This window comes from Malus domestica, chromosome 15 (genome assembly GCF_042453785.1).
Source record: "Malus domestica chromosome 15, GDT2T_hap1".
NCBI classification, from domain to species: Eukaryota; Viridiplantae; Streptophyta; class Magnoliopsida; order Rosales; family Rosaceae; genus Malus; species Malus domestica.
Genome location: NC_091675.1, coordinates 36995896 through 37019907, shown reverse-complemented (window position 1 = coordinate 37019907; position 24012 = coordinate 36995896). Strand labels below are relative to the sequence as shown.

At 35.3% G+C, this 24012-nt stretch overlaps 2 protein-coding genes across 2 annotated transcripts; both read right to left on the bottom strand.

Annotated features, from left to right (window-relative positions):
* Positions 1–14762: 14762 nt before the first annotated feature.
* LOC139191891 (transcription termination factor MTERF5, chloroplastic-like) lies at positions 14763–15950 on the bottom strand. Its single transcript, XM_070812922.1, has one exon. The coding sequence runs from the start codon at positions 15948–15950 to the stop codon at positions 14763–14765; it is 1188 nt and encodes a 395-aa protein (XP_070669023.1).
* A 3374-nt stretch (positions 15951–19324) lies between these two features.
* LOC103405623 (pentatricopeptide repeat-containing protein At4g19191, mitochondrial) lies at positions 19325–21866 on the bottom strand. The gene has a single exon (XM_008344638.4). It carries the CDS (start codon positions 21419–21421, stop codon positions 19379–19381), a length of 2043 nt encoding a protein of 680 aa, XP_008342860.3. The 5' UTR covers positions 21422–21866; the 3' UTR covers positions 19325–19378.
* Between the last annotated feature and the right edge of the window lie 2146 nt (positions 21867–24012).

Sequence of the window (24012 nt, the reverse complement as noted above, 5' to 3'; positions counted from 1 at the left end):
CAACAGTTACAATTATTATAACTTTTAGAGGAGCTCTTTGTTGGTGGCAATTGGATAAAATTTAAACGGCCAGATAGGCTTGCTCAGGGGAATCTTCACCCTTAGCTCAGAAGAGGATATCTAAAACCCAGGTATGCACGTGCATCTCTACCATCCACATAGATTAAGGGAAGATAAAACTAACATTCACCCTCACTCGCAAACATTTTTTATTTTCTTATTTTGGTTCTTTTTTCAGACGTGCTATGGAAATATTTTCATCAGGTTTTTTTATTTTATTTTTTTTTATTTTTTTTTTCGTTTGGACGGAAATAATTGATAAAATTTCTCTATCTTTTGAATATAAAAAACAGTTTGGCTTTATTGAAATACTATTCTTCATACACGCGCTCACAGAAGGCATATTTTGAATCACGGCGTGCTACGCGTGAATTACACGTTTTAAATGTATTTATATGCGTAAATTGACAAAAGGAAAATCAAATATTTGAAGTAAATGAATAATCTTAGATCATGTTAGAAGAAAGCCCTCATAAACCAATTAAAATAGCTGAATTCACATAATAAAATTAGTCTTTATAGAATTGATATTAAGAATAAAGAAAATAATATTTAATAAACAACCGATTGAATTACATTATTGTTAGCTCAGCCCATTGTGAGGCTAAGTCCACTCACTTCCCCCTTAGTATAATTAATATTGTTTGTTAAAAAAAATAATCATTTGACAATTAATTTAACCACATTATTATCCGTGTGCAAAAGAATTTTTTTATAACCGGCATTACATGCTTCTTAAGATGTTTTGAACGTGTTTAAAATTTGAGAAAATAATATTTAATGAACAGCTGATTGAATCACTAGCCTATTGTGAGGTACTAATGGAAAAAAAAATTGAACAAAAAAAATTAATTATTAGGAAACACTGTTAAAATGACAAAAATACCCTTGCCAAATTGATACATTATTTTGGGTTGTTTTTGAAGTTTTTTGTTTGAGGGGCATTTTGTCCATTTCTTTTGGTGAAGCTTGTGACACCAAAAAAAACTATTCATTAGGCTTGTTGGCTTTATATATAAGATTATTTTTATTACATTTCCAAGACGAAAATATTATAATCGAGTTTATGCTTCATGGGATGTCTCAACATAGTATTACAGGACATAAACTTGAAAACATGAAACAAAATATTTCAAAATGCAAAGATGATCCTCCTTTGGAAATTTAGAGGATTGTTGCCAAAAAGGTGAGAAAACCAAACTGCAGGTTTTGATTTTGTTACGAGCAAAAGTGCTGCTAGGGAATAGAAAAGTTCTTTGTGTGTTACAATGTGAGTCATAACCACCTTTATATAGTAGTGTGCCTATAACCACCTTCAGATAGTAGTACACAAGTACCCATAATTCAATAGTGGAAATCAATGCCTAATCAATTGAGGAAATGATGGGCCTAACAGTTACAACAGTTAATTGAGGAATAAATGACCTATTTGAGGTATCAATGGCTTATTCATCACCAATGACCTATTTGATGTATCAATGGCTTATTCATCATTGACAGACATAAATATCATGCAACGATATTAAAATTTTAAATAATAGCTCAAAAAAAAGATTTAAATAATAATTATAATAATAATGGCAACGACCTGTCGCTATTAAATAATAATAGCAATGAACTATCGTTATTAAATAATAATGATGGATGTTGATTGTTAATGGAAGGTGATTTCTTTGGCTTTGGCAGATGCAGACTAAAGTGGTACTGTAGATCCGTCTTCCTTTCAAATGATTGTAGTCTTTCACACTTATGACCTGCTTTTTGGCCACTTGTTTTGGCCTTTTATTAAGTTTTTCTATGTATTATTCCGAATTCAAATCCTCGTCAAATTATTTTTATGAGGATCTCGAAAATTTGTAAATTATGTTTGTTCATCGTACATCATATGATAAAAAATTATTTTAAATGTTTTTATTTAAAATTAAACACAAATAGTACTTGACAAAAATAACAGTACGATATATGATGAATGGACATGATTTACAAATTCCCATAATTCTTACCAAAAAAAAATCGGGAGAAGATCTATGTTGGTTTTATTCCCTCTGGGAATAGAGAGCTTTTGCCTCCTTTGCTCTGTTTGTAATCGTTGGGGTCTCCCCTTTTTAATTAAAAGTTCTTCCTGTCGACCAAAAAAAAGATTGTAATCTTTCACACTTATGACCTGCAATTCCCGAGCAAAGACACCACCCTGGTACTGTTAAATCTTAAATGGGTAAGAAATAAATAAATTAGAATATCTCTATTAATTAATGAAATACTCTTTGTTAACTAAAAAATGGTGAAAAGACAAAAGTCTTCTATCACATAAAAAAATGATGGGCAATAATGTAATTTTACTGGTCCAAATTTTACCGTTTTTTACTTACAGATGATGTTAAAATATCTCTAATATTTAAAATAAAATAAATAAATAAATAACCAAAAACAAAAATCTCCTACTCCTCCCACGTTCTCTCTCTCTCTCCCTCTCCCTCTCCTTCTCATTTTCTAAAAAAATGTGTTCATACACACAAAATGTGTAGGAAAATGCTAGTTATATTTAAGAACAGTAGTGTTAAAGAGATTAAATTTTGTAATTAAATAATATGAAAGTTGATGATTAAATTAATATTTAAATGTTAATTAGTATGTTTATTTTTAACTAATAATCATCTTTTAGTATATAAATTTAATCTAATTAGCCCAACTCATTTGAAATGCAATGTCAACCAAAAGACAATCAAATGTAAATTCTCTTCTAAGTTTTCTGTTTGAGAGTACGCAGTCATATAAAATGTTACAAAACAAAACCTGTGGTTCTGTGTTCGAGTGTCTAATCATTATCCATAGATATCAATGGAGCAGAGATCTTGTTGGCACTCACTCAATTATTGGGAAGGCCGAGAACCTTCAAGGCGTACTGGCAATGCAATTTCCATGGGACCAGCTTGTCTGCCTTTCCACTTCTCATATATTTTTATCCTCTTCTATTTTATATAGTCACAGTTAAGCCACGATAATATTTTATATTAATTTTTTTTATAGAAATAATAAGACAAAAAATAATAGTAATATAAAATATTGACGTGACTTAACCGTGATCGCACAAATAGGAGGGGATGCGAGTGTATGGGAAGTGGGAGGGCAGAGAAGCTAGGTCCTTTCCATGGCCTTATATAGTGACTCCGAATCCACGTCAAATTCTTTTTGTGAGAATTTCGAGAATTTGGGAATTATATCTATTTATTATATATTATGCAGTCATAAATTATTTTAAATATTTTTATTTAAAATTAAATACAAATAGTACTTGACAAAAACCGATCACACGATATACAAACAGTACTTGACAAAAACTGATCGCACGATATATGATAAACGGATCTGATTTACGAATCTCTATGATTCTCACCAAAAAATCCTCCTCACCAAAAAGATCTGGAAGAGGATCCTGTTGGATATATGGTATCCGTAGTCCCACACTTGCTCTGTAGACATTGTCCTGGCATTCGTGTCGTGTTTTCCGTGTTCATGTCGTTTTTGTGTCATATCCGATATCTTAACGGGTCGTGTCATGTAACACCCGTTAAAATAAACGGGTAAAATGATCCAACCTGTTACCCGTTAAGGAAAATGTATTTTAAACCAATAAATAATCAAATGAAAAACATAATACTAAATAAGTATATACATACCATATTGTCACATCCAAAACAAAAAAACGCATTTTTCTTTTAAGTATACTTTCACTTACCTAAAGTCTTTAATAGTTTTTTAATTAATGTAGAAGTGTCAAAAAATATAGAAAAAATATATAAACACTCGTAATGACAAGCTTTACAACTTTTATGAAGAGCTTAACTTCGAAATTCGCCACTATAATCATATCAATCATAGATCAAAATTTAACCGTTAATTGTTGTTTACATTTACGCTTCATTGTTTTCATCAAATTTTGTTTTTTCAAAACTTGATCTATTAGAGGATGCAGGAAGATGAACGGTTTGGATCGTTGATATTATGTTCAGAGTTTTATTATTAGTGAAAATATTTCTTGATGTTTATAAAGTTTCTACAAACTATATGACATCGACTCATATTTCAGTTAACTATAAATATCGAAACGTGATATCAAATATCGTAACTGTTCATCTTCTTACATCCGCCAGATGATCATGTTTTCAAAAAAAGAAAATTTAAAAAATGAAATTCAGTAAGAAGAATAAAACGTAAATGGCAATAGACGGTTAAATATAAATTTAAGGTTTATGAATTATAGTGTTGGATTTTGAAGCTGACCCCTTCATGAAAGTTGTAAAGTTTGTCACTATGAGTGTTTGTATATATTTTTTTTATATTTTTTACACTTCTACAATAATTATTATTAATTTTATTAATTTTGCCCTTAAATAAAAAACATTATTCATGAAGGTTTGGAGGATTTTAAAATTTTAAACGATAATGTAAGTGTAACCATTATCTACTCGTGGAGGAATAATGATGAATCACGAGTGTTTATATATTCTTTCACATTTTTCATATTTGTATGTATGTCTTCTTAGTTCTTTCCTATACAAATACTATATTAGTTTATTTTAATTTTGGACAACAACATGTTAAGTAAAATTTATCCTAGTAATGATAATAAGGAACTCTCATAATAAAAATAAATAATGACTAAAACTTTTTTTTTTAAACTTATATAGAATAATAATACAAAACTATATATTTAATACAGAATATATTGTATATATTAATATGGCTATTGTATTTTATAATAAATCTTTTAGTAATTAAACTTTAAAATTATCAAAATAAATTTTTTCTTAACGGGTCGAAACGGGTTACCCACGTGTTACCCGCATGTATACCTGTTAAGAACCCGTTATTAACGGGTCACCCGATAAGTTATCGTGTTGACCTGAAACCCGTTATTTTCGTGTCATCGTGTTGTGTCAGAAACTGCCGGGTCTAATTGTCTTGGCCCTGGCATGTTCTATGAACTATACATATTTACTGGAGGGCCCTTCCCGTTCTATGAATCCACTAATTTGAGACCAACTAATTTGAAAGCAACTTATGATATTTCATGAAAAATGTTGAGGTTTTAATATATCTTCTGAGCAAGGACAACAGCTGCGATCGGAAATTCACCATCTTGATTGTTCAGATTGAAGTTGTTACTATGTATTTTATTTCTCCCTATGCATCTCTTTTCTTTGTTTCATGTTATTGTAGACTTAGATATTTATGTGCATGCATCTAATATTGGCAAGGATGGATCCGAGCACAAATCTCAGAAAACAAAGGTATAAATCTTTGTCTTTGACTTTTTTTATTCAAATTGTTGTGCTTATTGAGCGACAAAATAACCAATTTCTGATATATTTGTATGTATAGTTTATGAATTGGGCATGAAAATTTATTTGGGTGAATTTGAATTCTACATATAAATTGTTTGTTTAGATTAATTTGTTGTCTGGAGCTGAAACTTACATTGCCACGATTTATCTATTTCTATTGACCTTTCGCTTTAGCAAAAATGATAAATGATAGTATTCATTTAATTACCTTGTCGTGATTTAGTTGTACCTCTAAATACCTATTTGCCTGATGGAGATATTGATTTGACTGTTTTGGGTGGTATGTGTGGATGTAATTTTTTTCCTCCTTGATCTTGGACAAAATTGCACCTACAAAACAATTAACACCTTTGGTTAAGGCCAAAAGCCTCACGCGCCCACGATGAATAGGGGAAGCTTTGGCCGAAGAACCTCCAATGCCAAAGTTAGAATTTAGAGAGAAAAGTGTTTAGAGAGTTTTTGGAGTTTTGCAAGACTGTCAACTTATGTTTTTAGAGAAAAATGGGTAGTATTTATAGGGCATGGCCGGTCCCCTTTGGAGAAAAGGTGGCCGGCCTTTGGGATGCTTTTTGTGTGCATTTTGTGGTTTAATGCGTGAGTTATTTGGCAATTAATGGATTAATTAGGTAATTAATTCATTAATTAGCCAATTAACACATTTTTGGAATGAATATTTTGGAGGTTATGTAATTTATGTGGAATATTTTGTAAGTTATGGAATGATAGCTAATTGATTAGCTAAAAGAGGGAAAAAGAGGTAAAAAAAATATATGAAATGAAATAGGTTTTGGGAGTTACCTTGTAAGAGGGATTTGATGAGATGGTTTTGAATTGGTACCTTTTTTGGGCACTTTTGACTTGGTTGAGGGATGATTGCCCGTTACTCGCACATAGGAATCTCATTGTACCTCAAGGATACTTTTGTCCTCTTTGGTCTAGAAATCTACATACCGCTTTGTGATTATTTTTGGCTCCACAAATGCCCCCACACATGTTGGGCTGCTCGTAGAAAAGGGCAACAGGTGTAGAGATTTTCTTGCACTAGGAAACTTTGAATTGTTTCATATTTTGATGTTGATTCTTTCTTTTAATAGGAAATTAGATCCTTCTATGAAAGGGAAATAAATTTCTCTCAAAGCCTATTTAAATCCACCTTAAGTGGGTTGTTTAATCAACTTTGGAGAGCGATTTATTTTACCCTACAAGAGAGAGAAAGCTTAGAGGATATTTGTAATACCCTAAAAACTTAAATATATGAAATATCTTCATAATTATGAATATGTGGAGAAAATCGAAAATAAATCTATTTATGGTTATGAAGATAGAATTGAGAAATTATTATAATTCATGTAATTGTATTATTGAGATTTTATGTTATTTTTCAAGAAATTATATTAGTTTATTTGAGATCAATTTTTAAATTAAACTAATTACGAGTTTAAAATTTGGAAATTAATTATTTAAAATCCATAGACCTTTGGAGGTCACAATTTAAATTTTTGAATAGAGCTCGATCTCATGAACGCGTAGGTGCAAACCGTTTGTGAAACGGAGTTATAACGAAGAAGTTATTAACGTTCAAAGTTAGGGACAAAATGGTAAATTGGTCATTAATTTGGAAGGCTCCAGATTTCTGGAGAAATCTGATCAGCCACGTGGACGCCCAGAATTAAAAGGCGAGGAGTAATAAGGAGGGGGGAGGACCAATGAGGGAAAGATCAGGAGGGAAAGGAGAGAAAGGGAGAAGGATGGGGAAACCGGGTTTTTCCCCAACCCGTGACCCGACCCAGTGTAATCTCCCAACTCCGGTCACCGTTGATGACAAGGTTGATGTCAAAATGATCCTTACCTTAAGACCTATCGATCTCGCTTTCATTTTCATTCGAAAATGTAGGAAAATTGGGTGGATTTTGGGTGAAAACCGTACGGAGGGGTGCACGGGTTGGGCTTTAATTCGTCACGATCTGAAACTAACTCCTCCCATTTCCACCACCAAAACACTCTCCTTAAACCCAAGAACAAAGCCCATAATTTGGTTAGGGCGTCGGAGTGGTTTTGGAGTCGAATCAAGAACACTAAAAAATAAGGGTTCCGACGGTGCGTGGACAATTTGAGGTGTTTCCCGGCCAAATTGGCTTTGGCCACAGGTATAAAAGTTGTTCTGCTCATTAAGATCTACTTGACTGTAAATTTTGGAAATTTTTGGAAAAAGTTGAATTTTCCAACGAGTCGGGGTGGCCGACCGCCACCCGCGGCGGCGCGTGCGGTGGCGCCTGGCCAATGGGCCGACTCTGCCATTTTTCATGTTAATTTTGATGTTCTGAATCCATATTTTATATTCATATGGTGTGATGAAAATGTTTGGACTGAATTTGTGATTGTTGGTCACTAAGATGTTAAAGTTAATGAATTAGGAAGTGTATGTGAACTACGAGAGGCTTGATCTCACTCAAGGGTACGTAGGTAGTCTAACAGTGTTAGATGCAGCCTTAAATAATCGAGAATTTTATTTTAGTTGAGAATTATTCTTAGATTGTAAATTTATTTAAGTGCAGTAAAGGTAGTAAATTGATAAATATAATTGTTATGCTATTCTATGAGAATTAAGGTTATAGAACGTGTGGAATTAAGGAACTTAATTAAAGAGTCATGAATATTGGTAGCTAAATAAACGAGAGTTTAAATTTTGGGTCTATCACCGATAATTATTGCCGAAAAAAAATAATTTCGGGGGGCGGGATGTTACAAATGGTATCAGAGCAAATGGTCCTACTCTACAAGATGCGTTATTCTTTAGTCTTGTTGATGTAAATTACGATATGCATTATGGTTTCATTTTTTTTTTCATATTTTTTAGGAATAAAGTGGCATTCATGTTTTATATGTGAAATGCATATATAAATTTTATTATGATCGTGGTGCAATTTTCTTGGTATATATGAAAGTTTTGTTAATGGGAATTGTGATTTGCGTTTATAATGCATTATTTCTAAGTTCTTTGAGTAATGAGAAAGTATGTGAAATATATATATATATATATATATATATATATATTGAGAATCATCATGAAGTGAAAGGAATTGGATTGACATTATGTTATGTATGATGAGATATTATTGAGATGTGGGTATGAATTATGAATTATATTGATATTGCATTATTTCATAAGTTCTATGAGTATGACGGAAAAAAATGCATATTTTGTAAATTATGATGCTTTGAATGGAATTGAATGTTAAAATGATGGTGGAATGGTGACAAGTAGATGGAAGAATTGTATTATACTTGTACCAGTGAGAAATATTGTTATGGGCACAAAGACCTAGTGGATGTGTATCGGGCACAATGACCCGTGGATGTGAATTGAATCGGGCACAATGACCTGTGGATGTGAATCGGGCACAATGACTCATGAATGTGAATTGGGCACAATGACCCGTGAATGTGAAATTGGGCAAAAAAGGCCCGTGAATGTGTGAATGAAAAAAAAAAAAAAAAAGAAAAGAAAAAGAAAGTGTGATGTGAATTGGCCAGGTATAGTACAATTTTTTCCAGCCTACTAGTCACTGATGAAGATAAAAGAAAATGGTGGTGAAATTAGTGGTTTGACAATGATAAGTATAGCTAGAAATTTTAAAAATATTATGGCCACGATAATTTGGTTGGGAACTTTAATTTTTATGGAAGATATGTGATTTATCGAATGGGAATGGAATTTTGAGTTCATTTAATATAAACAAATTTTTTAGTTGTGTGAGATGTGAAATTTTTTATGAATTATGGAAAGAATTGATGGGGAAAATTTTTAATTACAAATTTGATTGATTTGGTTACCTTAGTCTTGAGTTGGCATTGTTGGATTCGATATTGCGAACAAAAATGTTGATGAGCATATATTCTCGTAACTATGTGATTATTAATGGTTTGATTTCGTTGACCATAAGAGTCGTGATATATGTATATATTTCTCTTCCTTGGATGATGGAATGTGAGTAGTGTTCTGAAAGTGCGAATCACTAATTTATTCGATATGTGGCTACATTTGAATTAAGTTAAAAGAGAAACAATTGGAAGGAAGATTTAAAAGGTTTTAAATTTTACTTTGGGCAATTCAGTTAATTGCAAAAATGAATGGAACCGTAAAATGAGAATTTATATTTGTGGCATTGCGAATTTAGTTTTAATTTTCTTTCCATTAACCAGTGAGTGTGATTGGAAATCCTCCATGAATCTGGTTGAAATTTTTTTATGGTCGTTTTGTCAATTATAAAGTTTTGGCAGAAAATTTATAAAATTTATGTTGTCAATGATTATGGTTAGAATTTTGATATTTATTCCCCAATAAATATGTCTGGGAATAAGAGAATGTGAGTGATAATCACGATTATAATTTGTTGACTAGCTTATTTATGGAACTTGAATATATGGAATGAGATTTCGAGTTCGTTAATATTAACGTTTTCCCGGTTGGGTTTTATGTTTGAAGAAGGGAAAGTTTGTAAATTTCAAATTTGATTAGTTGAGTTGCCATTAACGAATTATGATGGGGAATTCTGATATTTTGTTAGCCAATTTGACGTCTTAATCAAATATACATTACGGAAATGAAGGTTTAAACTTGAATGTGGAAAGAAGAACATTGGCTCTAATCAATATGATTGTGCCTACATATGCATTGGTTGGATTTTGTTAGGGAAATATTTCGTATTATTTGCACATATAGTTAATAACAAAACACGTGTCATGTGTGTGAAATACCAGATACACTAAGTTCAAACAAGTTCAATCCCTGTTTTTGGTTGGGTGATGCATGTTAATTTCAATCCTTGGTTTCATTTCATGGTAATGAAAATTTTGGATCTTTATTTTAATATGGTAGCGAGTAATGAGGGTCGGGATTTCAAGGATTTTGGTTGGAATTTTTGCTAATTGATTTGTCAATCTTAGTGGTTTAGTTTAATATTGTGATGTTTACTTAGCCATAGATGAATTACAGCTAGAATTTACGATAATTTTTTTCTATCAAAGTTTGTGGCTAGAGGTTATGGTATTTTTACTTATCAAACAATGTGGTTGGAAAACAGAGAAAATGTGAGCGATCACGATAAATTTTTCATTGATTTTTATTTCTAAGTTGAATAAGATCGTAGATAGAGGTTATAATTTTATTCACCATAGAAGAGATGGTGGAAATAGTGTGAGTTTCTTCTCGTAACTTGACGGTTGAAATCTCGGGGACGAGATTTATTTTAACGAGGGGTGAATGTAATACCCTGAAAACTTAAATATATGAAATATATTCATAATTATGAATATGTGGAGAAAATCGAAAATAAATTGATTTATGGTTATGAAGATAGAATTGAGAAATTATTATAATTCATGTAATTGTATTATTGAGATTTTATGTTATTTTTCAAGAAATTGTATTAGTTTATTTGAGATCAGTTTTTAAATTAAACTAATTTCGGGGTTTAAAGTTTGGAAATTAATTATTTAAAATCCATAGACCTTTTGAGGTCACAATTTAAATTTTTGAATAGAGCTCGATCTCACGAACGCGTAGGCGCAAACCGTTCGTGAAACAGAGTTATAATGAAGAAGTTATTAACGTTTAAAGTTAGAGACAAAATGGTAAATTGGTCATTAATTTGGAAGGAAATCTGATCACCCATGTGGATGCCCAGAATTAAAAGGCGAGGAGGAATAAGGAGGGGGGGAGGACCAATGCGGGAAAGACCAGGAGGGAAAGGAGAGAAAGGGAGAAGGATGGGGAAACCGGGTTTTTCCCCAACCCGTGACCCGACCCAGTGTAATCTCCCAACTCCGGTTACCATTGATGACAAGGTTAGTGTCAAAATGATTCTTACCTTGAGACCTATCGGTCTCGCTTTCATTTTCATTCGAAAATGTAGGAAAATTTGGTGGATTTTGGGTGAAAACCGTACGGAGGGGTGCACGGGTTGGGCTTCAATTCGCCACGATCTGAAACTAACTCCTCCCATTTCCACCACCAAAACACTCTCCTTAAACCCAAGAACAAAGCCCATAATTTGGTTAGGGCGTCGGAGTGGTTTAGGAGTCGAATCAAGAACACCCAAAAATAAGGGTTCCGACGGTTCGTGGACAATTTAAGGTGTTTCCCGGCCAAATTGGCTTTGGCCACAGGTATAAAAGTTGTTCTACTCATTAAGATCTACTTGACTGTAAATTTTGGAAATTTTTGGAAAATGTTGAATTTTCCGACGAGTCGGGGCGGCCGACCGCCACCCGCAGCCGCGCGTGTGGTGGCGCCTAGCCAGTGGGCCGACTCTGCCATTTTTCTTGTTAATTTTAATGTTCTGAATCCATATTTTATATTCATATGGTGTGATGAAAATGTTTGGACTGAATTTGTGATTGTTGGTCATTAAGATGTTAAAGTTAATGAATTAGGAAGTGTATGTGAACTACGAGAGGCTTGATCCCGCTCAAGGGTACGTAGGTAGTCTAACAATGTTAGATGCAACCTTAAATAATCAAGAATTTTATTTTAGTTGAGAATTATTCTTAGATCGTAAATTTATTTAAGTGCAGTAAAGGTAGTAAATTGATAAATATAATTGTTATGCTATTCTATGAGAATTAAGGTTATAGAACATGTGGAATTAGGGAACTTAATTAAAGAGTCGTGAATATTGGCAGCTAAATAAATGAGAGTTTAAATTTTGGGCCTATCACCGATAATTATTGCCGAAAATAAATAATTTTGGGGGCGGGGTGTTACAATATTTGTTCCCCCTCCCCTAGCAATCTTCTACACTTGCCCATGCAAATGACCGTCTTTCGTTGCTTAGAGGATATTTGTTTCATAAATAGTGTCTCCTTATTTTAAGGAGGATGAGAATGACATACTCTAATAAAAAAATATATATATGATCAAGAAGGGTACCATTTGACAACATAAGCATCTAGACATCCTACTAGTATACATATTTCCCGGATTTTACTAAATTCGTCATTTTATATATAGCTATAATAACATAGACTTGTAACTTAATTAGTTAAAAGCATTCACATTTACTCTCGGAATCTCAAGATCGTCCCTCAACATCTATAGTAGAAGAAAGAAAAAAGATATGGCGATAGGGTGAAAGTTATAATTCATACATGATTGTGTTTACTATTTGCTATAATTATACAAGAGGTTTATGTCTTTGTGGATGGATATCTCATGGTAGCTTACTGTCATTGTAAAAATATCGAAACAACTCTCTATGATCGTTTTTTTTTTTCATTTTCTTGAATTATAATTGCAGACTCATCGTCAATGACAAGAAAATCAAATTTAAACTTCCAAGAAGTGGCTCTGAATTCTGATCATCATATTCTTATGAAGATGCAAAAAGGACCATTATCAGAACAGAAGCTGTCCAAAAAATCATGCACCGCTTCACACATAAATCCAATGGTGCATATTTCAAGATTTCAATCTCTGTCTATCTCAATATTGACTCTCAATGTCGAGGTTGAGGTGTATCGTTTGCAGACCTAAGTTAGACCGGTTTTTACTGAACAATTGATTCTACGTATAACGTGGATAAATTCGGCATACCTGTGAGAAAAAAAGACCAGTGCTGGAACTAGGTTATCGATATAAGCTCTCGACATGTATGTGGAAATAGCAAATTTGGTCAAACAGAAGGGGCATGGATCCCATACAGATCCTGCAACTAACATATTTATAAGGCAACATATTCTTCAAGTTTCACGTGGTTGTGGGAACCACAATCGGGCTCTTCTTGCCGCTTGCTACGTATTGGGTTGTTTTGTGCGGGGCAGTGAGCATGTTGTCTACCCAGCAACGCCTCATTTGTTCTTGCTAATTTTGCTCGGGGTTGGGTTTTCTTTCTGTTAGGGTACTTTTGGAAACTTATTTTTGTCCATGTTAGGCCCTGTAATCCAGCCCATATAGAATTTGGGGATCCTGTGCTTATGGTTAATTTTGAAGTGCTTTTGGTTAAAAAAAAAATACTTCGGGTCCAAGCCATTTTCATTAAAGCTCCATTTTTTTTATAAGGAAAACTAATGAAAATGGTTTGAAAACTTTGAGTTTTAATGATAAGGACAAAATAAAGGGTAAAGTGAATAGTACCAGAATTGACTTTTTAGTGTAAAAATGAGATTTTTCGTTAAAGTGAACAGTACCGGGTACTTTTCGTTAAAGTTCCTTTTTTTTAACGATTAGATGCTGATTTTTTTTTATTTTGAATAAAGATCTAACCGTTAAAAATTTGAAATATCCCATACTTCAAAACACCATAAAGATCCAACTTAATGTCATAATCTACAATTTTAAATTAGATGAGTCGTTATTCATTACTAGACTCTTTACAAGCGACATAAGGATGTTTTATTTTTCAATTAACTTTTTGTACTATTATCCAATTTTCCACAGGTAAAAGCCAGAGAGTTAAGCCATGGCAGCTTTGCAAGAACAAGGAAATTACCAACCCTCCCACTTTGTGCAAGCTACCAGACTGCAGCCAGTCGTGCGCAAAGTCGCATCCCGGAGCTGGAGGCTTTGGGTTCTGCATTGCTGAATGGGGGTAAGGCTAGCCGACATTCACCTCTCCCAGACCCTGCGTAAAGCGGGAGCCTTGTGCACTGGGTACGACCTACGACCTACATGCATTCCTGCCACAGAGACCGCCAACCTCTCAGAGCTGCAGAGGCAGACCAACTTCCCAGCCTGCCATTTCTTTCTTCTAAAACTATTACGCTGCTTACTATTTAATTAAACTCGTGTAATGTTGCTCCAAAAGAAACGAAAAGAAGCAGCAATAGGTTCCTGTGTCAACAAGTCTTCTCGCGCTAAACGTTGCAATAAGGAAGTTGTTTTAATTTCTTTCCTCCTCAACCCTTCGGTATTTTTGGTATTTATTTCCTCCTCATCACGGTACTAGCAAAACAATGGAGACTAGATAATGCCAACAAGCATCAAAGATGATAAAATCCGCTCTGGTATACGTGCAACGCAATGCAACCAAGCGGAAAATATTCAGAGACCTCTGGTACACAATCAGCATACTGGTAAAGGAAAAAATATACCTTTGGATATGATATCTTTCTTGTTTTCGCATTGCAGCATAAAAGAGTAAACGATACAGAAATAGAATATCCAAAACTTAACTACGACATGGTGATCCAGTTTCAGAACATGGAAAGTTAGTCTTACACTGTCGCCTTGTCGCCTTTTCACCCAACTTCAAGCTGAGCTCACACCCCATTCTCCAGACAAGGCGCAAACGAGTTTTTCAGATCTGTCTGGGCAGCAGGCACAAAACCACCACCTGGGAAGACGAAATTTGGATTGTACTAAGAATCTTCTTCGTCAGTAGAATCCAGGACATGAGCCTTGTAAGTAACCAACAACTCCTCTGCATCACCTCTAAATCGTGATATGAACTTGTCCAAAAATTCATTCTCCGGCAAAATAAGTGCATCATAAAAACTCGGATCTCTCTTCAATAACCGTTTTGACTTTATAACCTCTAAAACCCTGTATCGAGCACTCACTCGGTTCTCCATGCTATACATCAAAATCCAAGGTGTATGAATTAATACCGACTTTTTGAACTTGACCGTATTCAAGAAAAAATCAATTCCAAACTTTATCTTCTCCACTGAGGTCCTAAGCAACCCTGGCGTTCTTCTAAACATATCCATACATTCATCCCCTGAGAAACCAAAACCACAAAGCAAGTCCAATTTTCTACTAATTGTCCCATTCCGTAAACAGCTAATGGTATATAAACCATGAACCAACATCCCAGAATTCAATGAGAAACCCATTTCCACAACCCGTGCAACAAGGCTTCTAAGTAGAGATTCCTGAACAATGAAAAGCCATGGCTGCCTCTTCAATAGCGTGGAAAGCTGAGAACCAACAATTCCGCAACTCTCCATAAAGGCAATATTTCCTAACAACCTTGATTTTGGGTCCCTTGTAACTACCCAATTACATCTACATAAAACCCGAATCAAATCTTTAGCATTCTCATCATTCCCCAAAATTTTCTTCAGAATTTCAATACAGGGTACTAATTTTCTGTCCAAACTAGCAGTCAACAGTGTGGAATTTTTGGAAATGAACCTAGCGAGATCAGAACCGAACAGACCCAATTGTTGAAAGAACTCAAGCTTAGGCCTCAGGGTTTTGTTAATATTAGGAAACAAAATTTGGGGTGAGACACGCACAGCGGATCGGATATGGGTATCAGAGAATCCAAGTTCTCGAAGAAAGCTATACACAGATTGAGGCTTTTCAGGGGATGTGACCCATGAGAATCGACTTGAGATTGAGAAGGCTTGGGTTTTGGTGAATTTGAAGGTATTGACAAGGTAATCGGCGAGGTGGGAGTTTCCATTTGGTTTTAGAATTTTGGTGGGTGAAGATACAGATGAGAAAAGAGAGATGGAAAGTTTGGCTGCATTAGAGGGAAGGTACTGGAAATATAGAGGTGAGCGCGATAACACAAGCAGTTTCAAAGCTTGCATTTGCATCTATAGCCATATGCAAGTACATCTATAGATTGTGTGTGTGTAAGAGAGAGAGATAGAGAGAGAGATGTTCTGTGAAACTATGAAAGAACAAAAAAGTGATTGAGGTGAAATCTAAGGTATACGAAAGATCTAAAGGAACAGCTAAATGATGTTTCTAATAAAGAAAAGAAACATTGTACATTGGACAAGGAAGACGTTTGTTTCGCACTGGTATTGATTCTTATCTCAGTCATGTCGTGGTTTGCTAGTACTGGTACCTGGTATCCATTCTTAGACCAAGTAATGTTGCCTTGCTTGTACCAGGCTGAGGCTGAGATATATTCTGTAAACAAGCATGAAAGATGGTTTTATTAATTTACTACAAACTAACCAACTTCAAAAAGAGTAGGAAGAAAGAAGATAAAGTTTGGGGAGATGGTGAAGAGCCAATCCAAGAGCATGACCGCGTATGCTTCCTCTTAAACATGGAAAATGCATAATTTTTGTAAAGTTCAAACATGCAACTAAGTAACAAATAAATTCAATCCAATTCCAATACCCACATTCCACGGTCACTCCATATTTAACACTAATAACCAGGACTGTCCCTCCAAAACATTACAAGTACAACATGATTGCTGATTCTCGTAAGAACACATAACTTGCTGAAATAACAAATCAATTCAATTACACTCTCAGACTAGGATTAAAGTATCAGACATATTTGTGTGTGTGTATGTGTGTTTATACTTTATATGCAATATTTTTTTTGACAGTAACGCGGGATTGTTGTGATGCTATAGTCCATGCGAGTCCTGCCAATTGTCGTCAATTGGTAGTCCTTACTCCACCAAACATCGGACACTAGTCCTGCCTAAACCATTCCCAGTTAAAAAGAAGTTAAAAAACCAAGCTTTAAATTCTTTGTCCAACGTCACTTTACCGATTTAATAGTATTCCTCCTTATTTGTAAGTTAGAGATTTTAAATTTAATCCTTATCAAAAGTAAATTTAAACTACATTATTATTAGTTCATTGAGGCTTAACCCACTCCTTATCCCCTTTGAGCATCTCCAGTAGAGTCCCTTAATAGGAACAACCACCGTATAAATGAGTGTAAAATAAATATAAAGACAAAATGAATTTTCAATGGATCGGAAAGTGAGTATCTAAAAGTATAGAAACTCACCGCATACATAATGTATATACCCACATATAAGGACTATATAGGGACACAATCTTTAGTGGAAAACGGAATCCACAATCTTAATTGAAGCTTTTAATTAATTCAAAAAAAGTTAACAAAAAAATAAGTGCACCTAATCAAATTATCACATAAAATCATAAAAGTTTTAAATTTAGAGACTCTACTATAAAGATTCTCCTATTGAAAAGATAATATTCATTTAGGGACAAAAATTCTCTTTAAAGTTCATCCTCTAATGGAGATGGCTAAAAGGCCCGATTTGTTAAAAAACTCAACTTCAATTTAGGGCTAGGTCAATACAAGTGGAACCCATAAGGCCAATTGATAGTCTTTTAGCTATCGGGCTGGCTACTTCCCAACCCCCCCCCCCCCCCCCAAAAAAAAAATAAAAAATAAAAATCAGGCTGCTTGTTGGGATCTAACTTGGCACCTCCAGCTCGCTACTATTAGCAGCAACAATTTTTTTGACGTTAACTAGCCGTTGAAATTTATTTATTTTTTTCAAACAAAATTTAAAAATTCTATTTTTTCCTACAAATACCTATGGCATCCTTACATACTATCTTATTTTATTTTATGGCCTAATCGGATAAATGGTCCCCGTGGTCATAATGTATTCGGATGATAGCCCCTGTGGTAAAAAAATTCGGATTTAAACCCCTGTGGTCTAAGTCTGTTAGGATTTATGCCCATCTGTTAAATAATGCTCACGTGGCTGCCACGTGGCTGCCAAATGTCTGCCACGTGGCAAAATAATAATTTTTTATTTTTTATTTAAAAAAAACCTGAATTTTTACAAAAAAAAAAAAAAAAAACCAGAACCTCCCCCCGTTCCCCCCCCCCCCGGCCGTCCTTCTCCTTCTTCTTTCTTCTTCTTCCCTCCGGTCTCCCCGCGCGACTCCTCCCTCTCCCTCTTCCTTCTTCTTCTTCTTCTTCTTCTTCTTCTTCTTCTTCTTCTTCTTCTTCTTCTTCTTCTTCTTCTTCTTCTTCTTCTTCTTCTTCTTCTTCTTCTCTTCTTCTTCTTCTTCTTCTTCTTCTTCTTCTTCTTCTTCTTCTTCTTCTTCTTCTTCTTCTTCTTCTTCTTCTTCTTCTTCTTCTTCTTCTTCTTCTTCTTCTTCTTCTTCTTCTTCTTCTTCTTCTTCTTCTTCTTCTTCTTCTTCTTCTTCTTCTTCTTCTTCTTCCCGCCGGTCTCCCCGCGCGACTCCTCCCTCTCCCTCTTCCTTCTTCTTCTTCTTCTTCCCGCCGGAGACCAGCTCCCCCCCCCACCGCTGGAGCCCTCTCCCCGCGCCCTCCTCCCTCTCCCTCTTCCTTCTTCTTCTTCTTGCAGATCTGCGTTTTTTTTTTTTTTTTTGTAAAAATTCAGGTTTTTAAAAAAAATTAAAAATTATTATTTTTGCCACGTGGCAGATATTTGGCAGCCACGTCAGCATTATTTAACAGATGGGCATAAATCCTAACAGACTTTAGACCACAGGGGTTTAAATCCGAATTTTTTTACCACAGGGGCTATCATCCGAATACCTTATGACCACGGGGACCATTTATCCAATTAGGCCTTATTTTATTCTAATTTTTCAGATTCTATTCACCTTAAGCACTTTTTTCATACACACCCCTCTCTTAATGTCTAAGTTGTATTAAAATATTTAATAAAATATGTAACACCACCAACATGGAACTTAAACAATAGTAACCAATAAGTTAAAGAACAAACTTAACAATAATAAACTATTAAGGGACTATGCTTAAACCCTTTCGGTTAGAGATGATAGCATGATATTGTTCATTTAGAAACAATTTTTTGATAGGCTATAATTCTGGACAGTGCTAGAGTTTGCCCTTTCAGTTGGAGATGGGCGCCTAAGTCCTTGAATGAATACTCAAAGGTGGCGGTGATAGGAGATGATCTCAGTATAAATAATATCGTATGTTAAAAATAAAAAATTGTTTGTCAAACATATGGTTCCTTTTTTAACTCTTTCGTCTAGATTTCGCCCAATTGAAGTGCTTTGGTAAGTCTTTAATTGCTGAATTGTGAATCAAAATTGGGCTTGAATTTGAGAGAATTGTGGCGCAAGAGCATAAATATCTACACATTTTAGCTTTGTAAGGAGGAGGAATTAGTCCTTTATTATTACGGTCTAGTAGCATTTTTCTTAACTAGTAAGTGAGAAGTTCGAATCTCATGTTTGACGAGTTCATAACCAATTATAATTCAAGAAATTACCAATCCAAATATTAATCATGTCACAAAATCCTCTAAATATGGCCAGTATTCTTCTTCTTTCGACTGCAAACTCAAACTATCTAACGTTGCATATAAAAGTAAGCTGTCAGGATGACCCCGATCTTCGACTGTAAACACGTGAGGCTTCCCATTTACACGAACAAGGCTTTGTCCCGGAAATTTTTTCACTTTGTTAATCTTCATCGCTCTTCTTACTGCAGCCGCTTCATCCCACCTTCTCTCCGATGCATATATGTTAGCCATCTCCACAAATGGAACTGCCCCCTCGAGGTCGGGCTCCAACTCAAATAGACGACCACAAGCGTATTCACCCATCTCTACGTTGCGATGAATCTTGCAAGCACTAAGCAACGCACTCCATATGCCGGCATCTGGTTTCACTGGCATACTTTCAACAAGCTCCACTGCTTCTTTTAACCTCCCTTTACGTCCAAGAAGATCGGTGATACAGGAATAATGATCTACCCCGGGATTTATATTGTAAACTTCTCTCATCATGTGAAAGAGCTCCAATCCTTTCTCAAGAAACCCTGCATGAGTGCAAGCTTGAAGAATGGCAAGAAACGTCAAGTGGTTTGGTTTCAATCCAAACTCCACCATCAGACTGAAAAGGTCCAGAGCTTCTTTGTATTCGCCATTCAAAGCACACCCTGTGATCATCGTTGTCCAGGAAACAACAGTTCTCACTGGCAAGACATTGAAGAGCTCTCGAGCACCAATAATATTTCCACATTTTGCATGCATGTCTATTAATGCATTGCAGACCACTATATTGTCTCTTAACCCATTAGAAAAGGCATATTGATGAATCCATTTTCCAAGCTCAAGTGCTCCTGTTAGGCCGCAGCCTGAAACCAGTGAAAGGACAGTAACCAAATCGGGTTTCACACCAGCAACTTCCATAGCATGAAACAACCTTAGTGCCTCGTCCAAATCCCCTCTCTCAGCATACCCACTGATCATAGCAGTCCATGAAACACAAGTCCTATCAGTCATGCCATCAAATAAAAATCGAGAAGATAAAATATCACTGCATCTGGAATACATAGATATAAGGGCATTGACAACAAAAATATCAGAATCACAGCCCAGTTTAATTCCATGACAATGAATCAGCGCGCCCTGGAACAGTTTATCAGGCTGAATGCACGAAGAAAGGAGGCTTACGATAGTGCTTGTATCGGGCCTATATCCATCGCACAACATCCATTTGTAAAAACTTAGAGCATTGATAAACTTTTCTAAGCTTCCATATCCGGCTATTAATGAGTTCCAAGATACAACAGTCCTCACACCAATCTCAACCCCATTAAATACAGCCATGGCGGAACTCAAGTCCTCGCACTTGGCATAGGCAGAAATCCAAGTGTTGGCCATTGAAACATCTCCATCTATCCCAATTCGAATCCCAAACGCGTGCACGGACTTCACCAATGCCAAATTTTTCGAATCCAAACTTGCCCGAGTCAACCCCACAACTGTAACAGTATCTGGCAGAATTCCGTCAAACCTCATGTCACGGAACAAACCCAACACTTTATCAAGAAACCCGGATTGCGCAAAAGCGAGAACCATCACGTTCCAGGAAGCCACGTCTCTCACGGGAATTCTGTCGAACAGAAGGCAGGCATCAGTGAGTTGTTGGCACTTGACGTACATGTCGAGCATTGCTGTTTGCACATAGAGATCGGACCAGAACGGCGACTTGAGGACATTGGAGTGAATGATTTGGGAGGAGCTGAGGCTGCACAGATTGGCAGACGCTTTGGCAAGCAAGGGAAAGGTGAAGTTGTCAGCTTCCAGACCATTTTGTTTCATTTGGCGAAAGAGGAGGAGGGCTTTGTGGGAACAATTTTGCTTCACACATTCTCTTATGGCGGAGTTCCACTCAAACACACCACCAATATTCTTTGACGGTTTTGAAAGGAGGACCATTAAATCATTGCCTTGGCCCCTTGGCCCCTTGGCCCCTTGGTCGTCTGAATCGTCTTCTGCTTTCTTATTTTTCTGTTCGATAACAACGTTTTTGAATGCCATTTTTATTTGACATCTAGATATGGTACGGGTACCCCGGTTGTTGACGAGGAAGCGTTAATGTCAGTGTCATACACTTAGGAGAAAATGCGTATCAATCATTCAAATAGACCCCTTCCATGCTTGCGGATGTGAGTAGGACACAACCACACCTCGGCTTTAATATAATTTGGATTATAACTAATGGAACCTCATAAAGAAAGAAAATTCAACTCACAACTTTCTTGTCAGATTATTATACACTGAAACAAATTCCAACAAAGATAAGTATCATGTGGACAGTTGCAACTCTAAGCTTCAGATCACCTTGCTCCTATAAATAAACAAGTGGCATCCACAGCTGAGAAAATTATAACAAGCTATTCAATGTATTCACGCAGATAAAAATCAGTTGGTACCAATTTTGAATAATTTCGGCAAGCTTTTCAACTCTGTCAGCCTGTCTAAAGGGTTGATCTGCTGCAATGGCTAATAAATCTTCCCCTGTTAAAATTTGATTTAAATATAACTATGAAAATCCAATTCTCATTAAAGAGACAAAACAATTTTGTTCTCATCATAATTTGGGCCGAAAAAGCAATTACCACAACTATTGCACCATAATGCTAAAACATAAACTTTTGAGGTCACTTTGTAAAAACACAAGAGTCCACAACTTCATGTAATTACAACTAGAACCCAAAAAGTTCAACAATAACAAAAACTTCATTAAAGGAGCAAAACAATTTGTTCTTTAGTGATTTTGGGCTTTTACGTAAAAATGTAAACTTTTGAGTCAAATTGCAAATACACAAAAGTATCAAAATTTTATGTAATTGTATAAAAGGCCCCAAAAGTACCCCCCCCCACACACACACTAAGGGGTGGCCGGTTTTGGTAGTGTAAAAATGGGGGGTTGGTTTTGGTGAAAATTCAAAATTTTAAAGTGTGTTGAAAAATTGAAAGGTATGGGTTGAATAATTGATTGGCATGGTTGAAAAGTTTGATTGGTATGGGTTATAAGAATAAGTTAGTCAAACAATAAATACACAAATCATCCATCACCAATCAATAACAAACCAAAACTTTATGAAAAACAACAAACACATTGAATCAAAACACCAAAGTTTTTTGTTCTTGGTAAGAACATCAAGAACATTGAAGAACACACATGAAAACTCATAAGAGCTCCATGAATGTTTTCACTCAATAAAACTCAAAAATACACTACTCAAAAGAGGGTTAACATCCTAGGGCACATAGGGGGTTCGAAAAGTCACTTTAAAACTCTTTTAACAAGACAAACATGAACAAAAAAATCCACCCTTTGGATTTGGCCGAATTTCCCCATGTACATGGCACCAAATTTTAGTTCCAATATTCATACTTAAATGAACTACATCTACAACATTTGAGATGCTAAATTTTCAAGCAAAATTTATATTCAAAACGCAAGAACAAATCTTGTAACATTTACAACATTTAAATCTCAAACCATGAAAAATACAAAACCCAAAAGGATTCACCCTACATTAGACCTAGGCCCTGATACCACTTGAAGGAAAAATTTTGTCCTAACTAAGAACATGTGAGAACATTTGAACACATATGCAAACTAATAACACTTTAAAGTAGGCATGCATTCAAAAACAATTCTAAAACTCATGACTTTCAAAGCCTAGTGAATGGTGAACCACAAGACTCTTTAACAACATTAAAGAGGATTCATTACCCTTGAAGCTCATCCTTGTTTACACAAGGGATTCACCCAAGTGGAGGGCCTTCAATGCACCTCCTAGCTCCTTAGATCTTCCTTGTGTTTTTCTTCCTTTTGATACTCCTTTACTCCTTGAGGATGTGAGGAAAGGATCTCCAAGAACACCAAAGATTTAGTGTCTCTAAGTCTCCACACTAAGGATGAGGTGTGAAGAAAGATTGCTAGCTATCCTTCCCCTAAGTGGCCGGCCTCTATGGAGAAAAAGAGAGAAAAAATTTCTCTTATTTTCCTCAAGAGTGAGAGAATGGCTATAAAGTTGCCTTTATACCACCTCACATGTGAGTGGCAAACTTGCAATTAACCCAAGTTTGCTACCACTCCCCCTTGGCCGGTTTTGACTTTGTTTTTGGGTTAATTTCCATTTAGTTTTAGTTGTCACACAACCTAAACTCAATGGGCCTTGTGGACCAAAAACCCTTCTGGGCCCTAAAATCCAAAACCAACTTAAAAGCCCAATACGAACCTTTCGTAAGATTAATTAACTAATTAATTAATCTTGACCATTCTCAATTAAACTATTTAATTGCTTATCCATCTCATATATATTTCTTCACTTTCATCCTTACTCGGTGTACGATCCATTAGGTTCCAATTAGTGAAGCAGTGGGTGATTGTTACTCTTAACGATCGATTGTGAATTGAAACTACATTTCAATTCTCCCTTTGATGTAGATTAGTGTTTGCTAATCCTCAGGGCTTCCACAAACCATGAGTGACACCTAGCAGTATGTCATGGCTACCCAAGCTAAGTATAAGTAGTTGGAGAACCTATCCAGTTACAATTACAATGTAATACAGTCCTTCCCTAATACAATAGTCTTAATCACATTGTTTGAGT

Excerpts from the sequence above, each read along its gene's own strand:
- LOC139191891 (XM_070812922.1), bottom strand. The coding sequence starts at position 15,950 with ATGCAAATGCAAGCTTTGAAACTGCTTGTGTTATCGCGCTCACCTCTA.
- LOC103405623 (XM_008344638.4), bottom strand. The coding sequence starts at position 21,421 with ATGGCATTCAAAAACGTTGTTATCGAACAGAAAAATAAGAAAGCAGAA.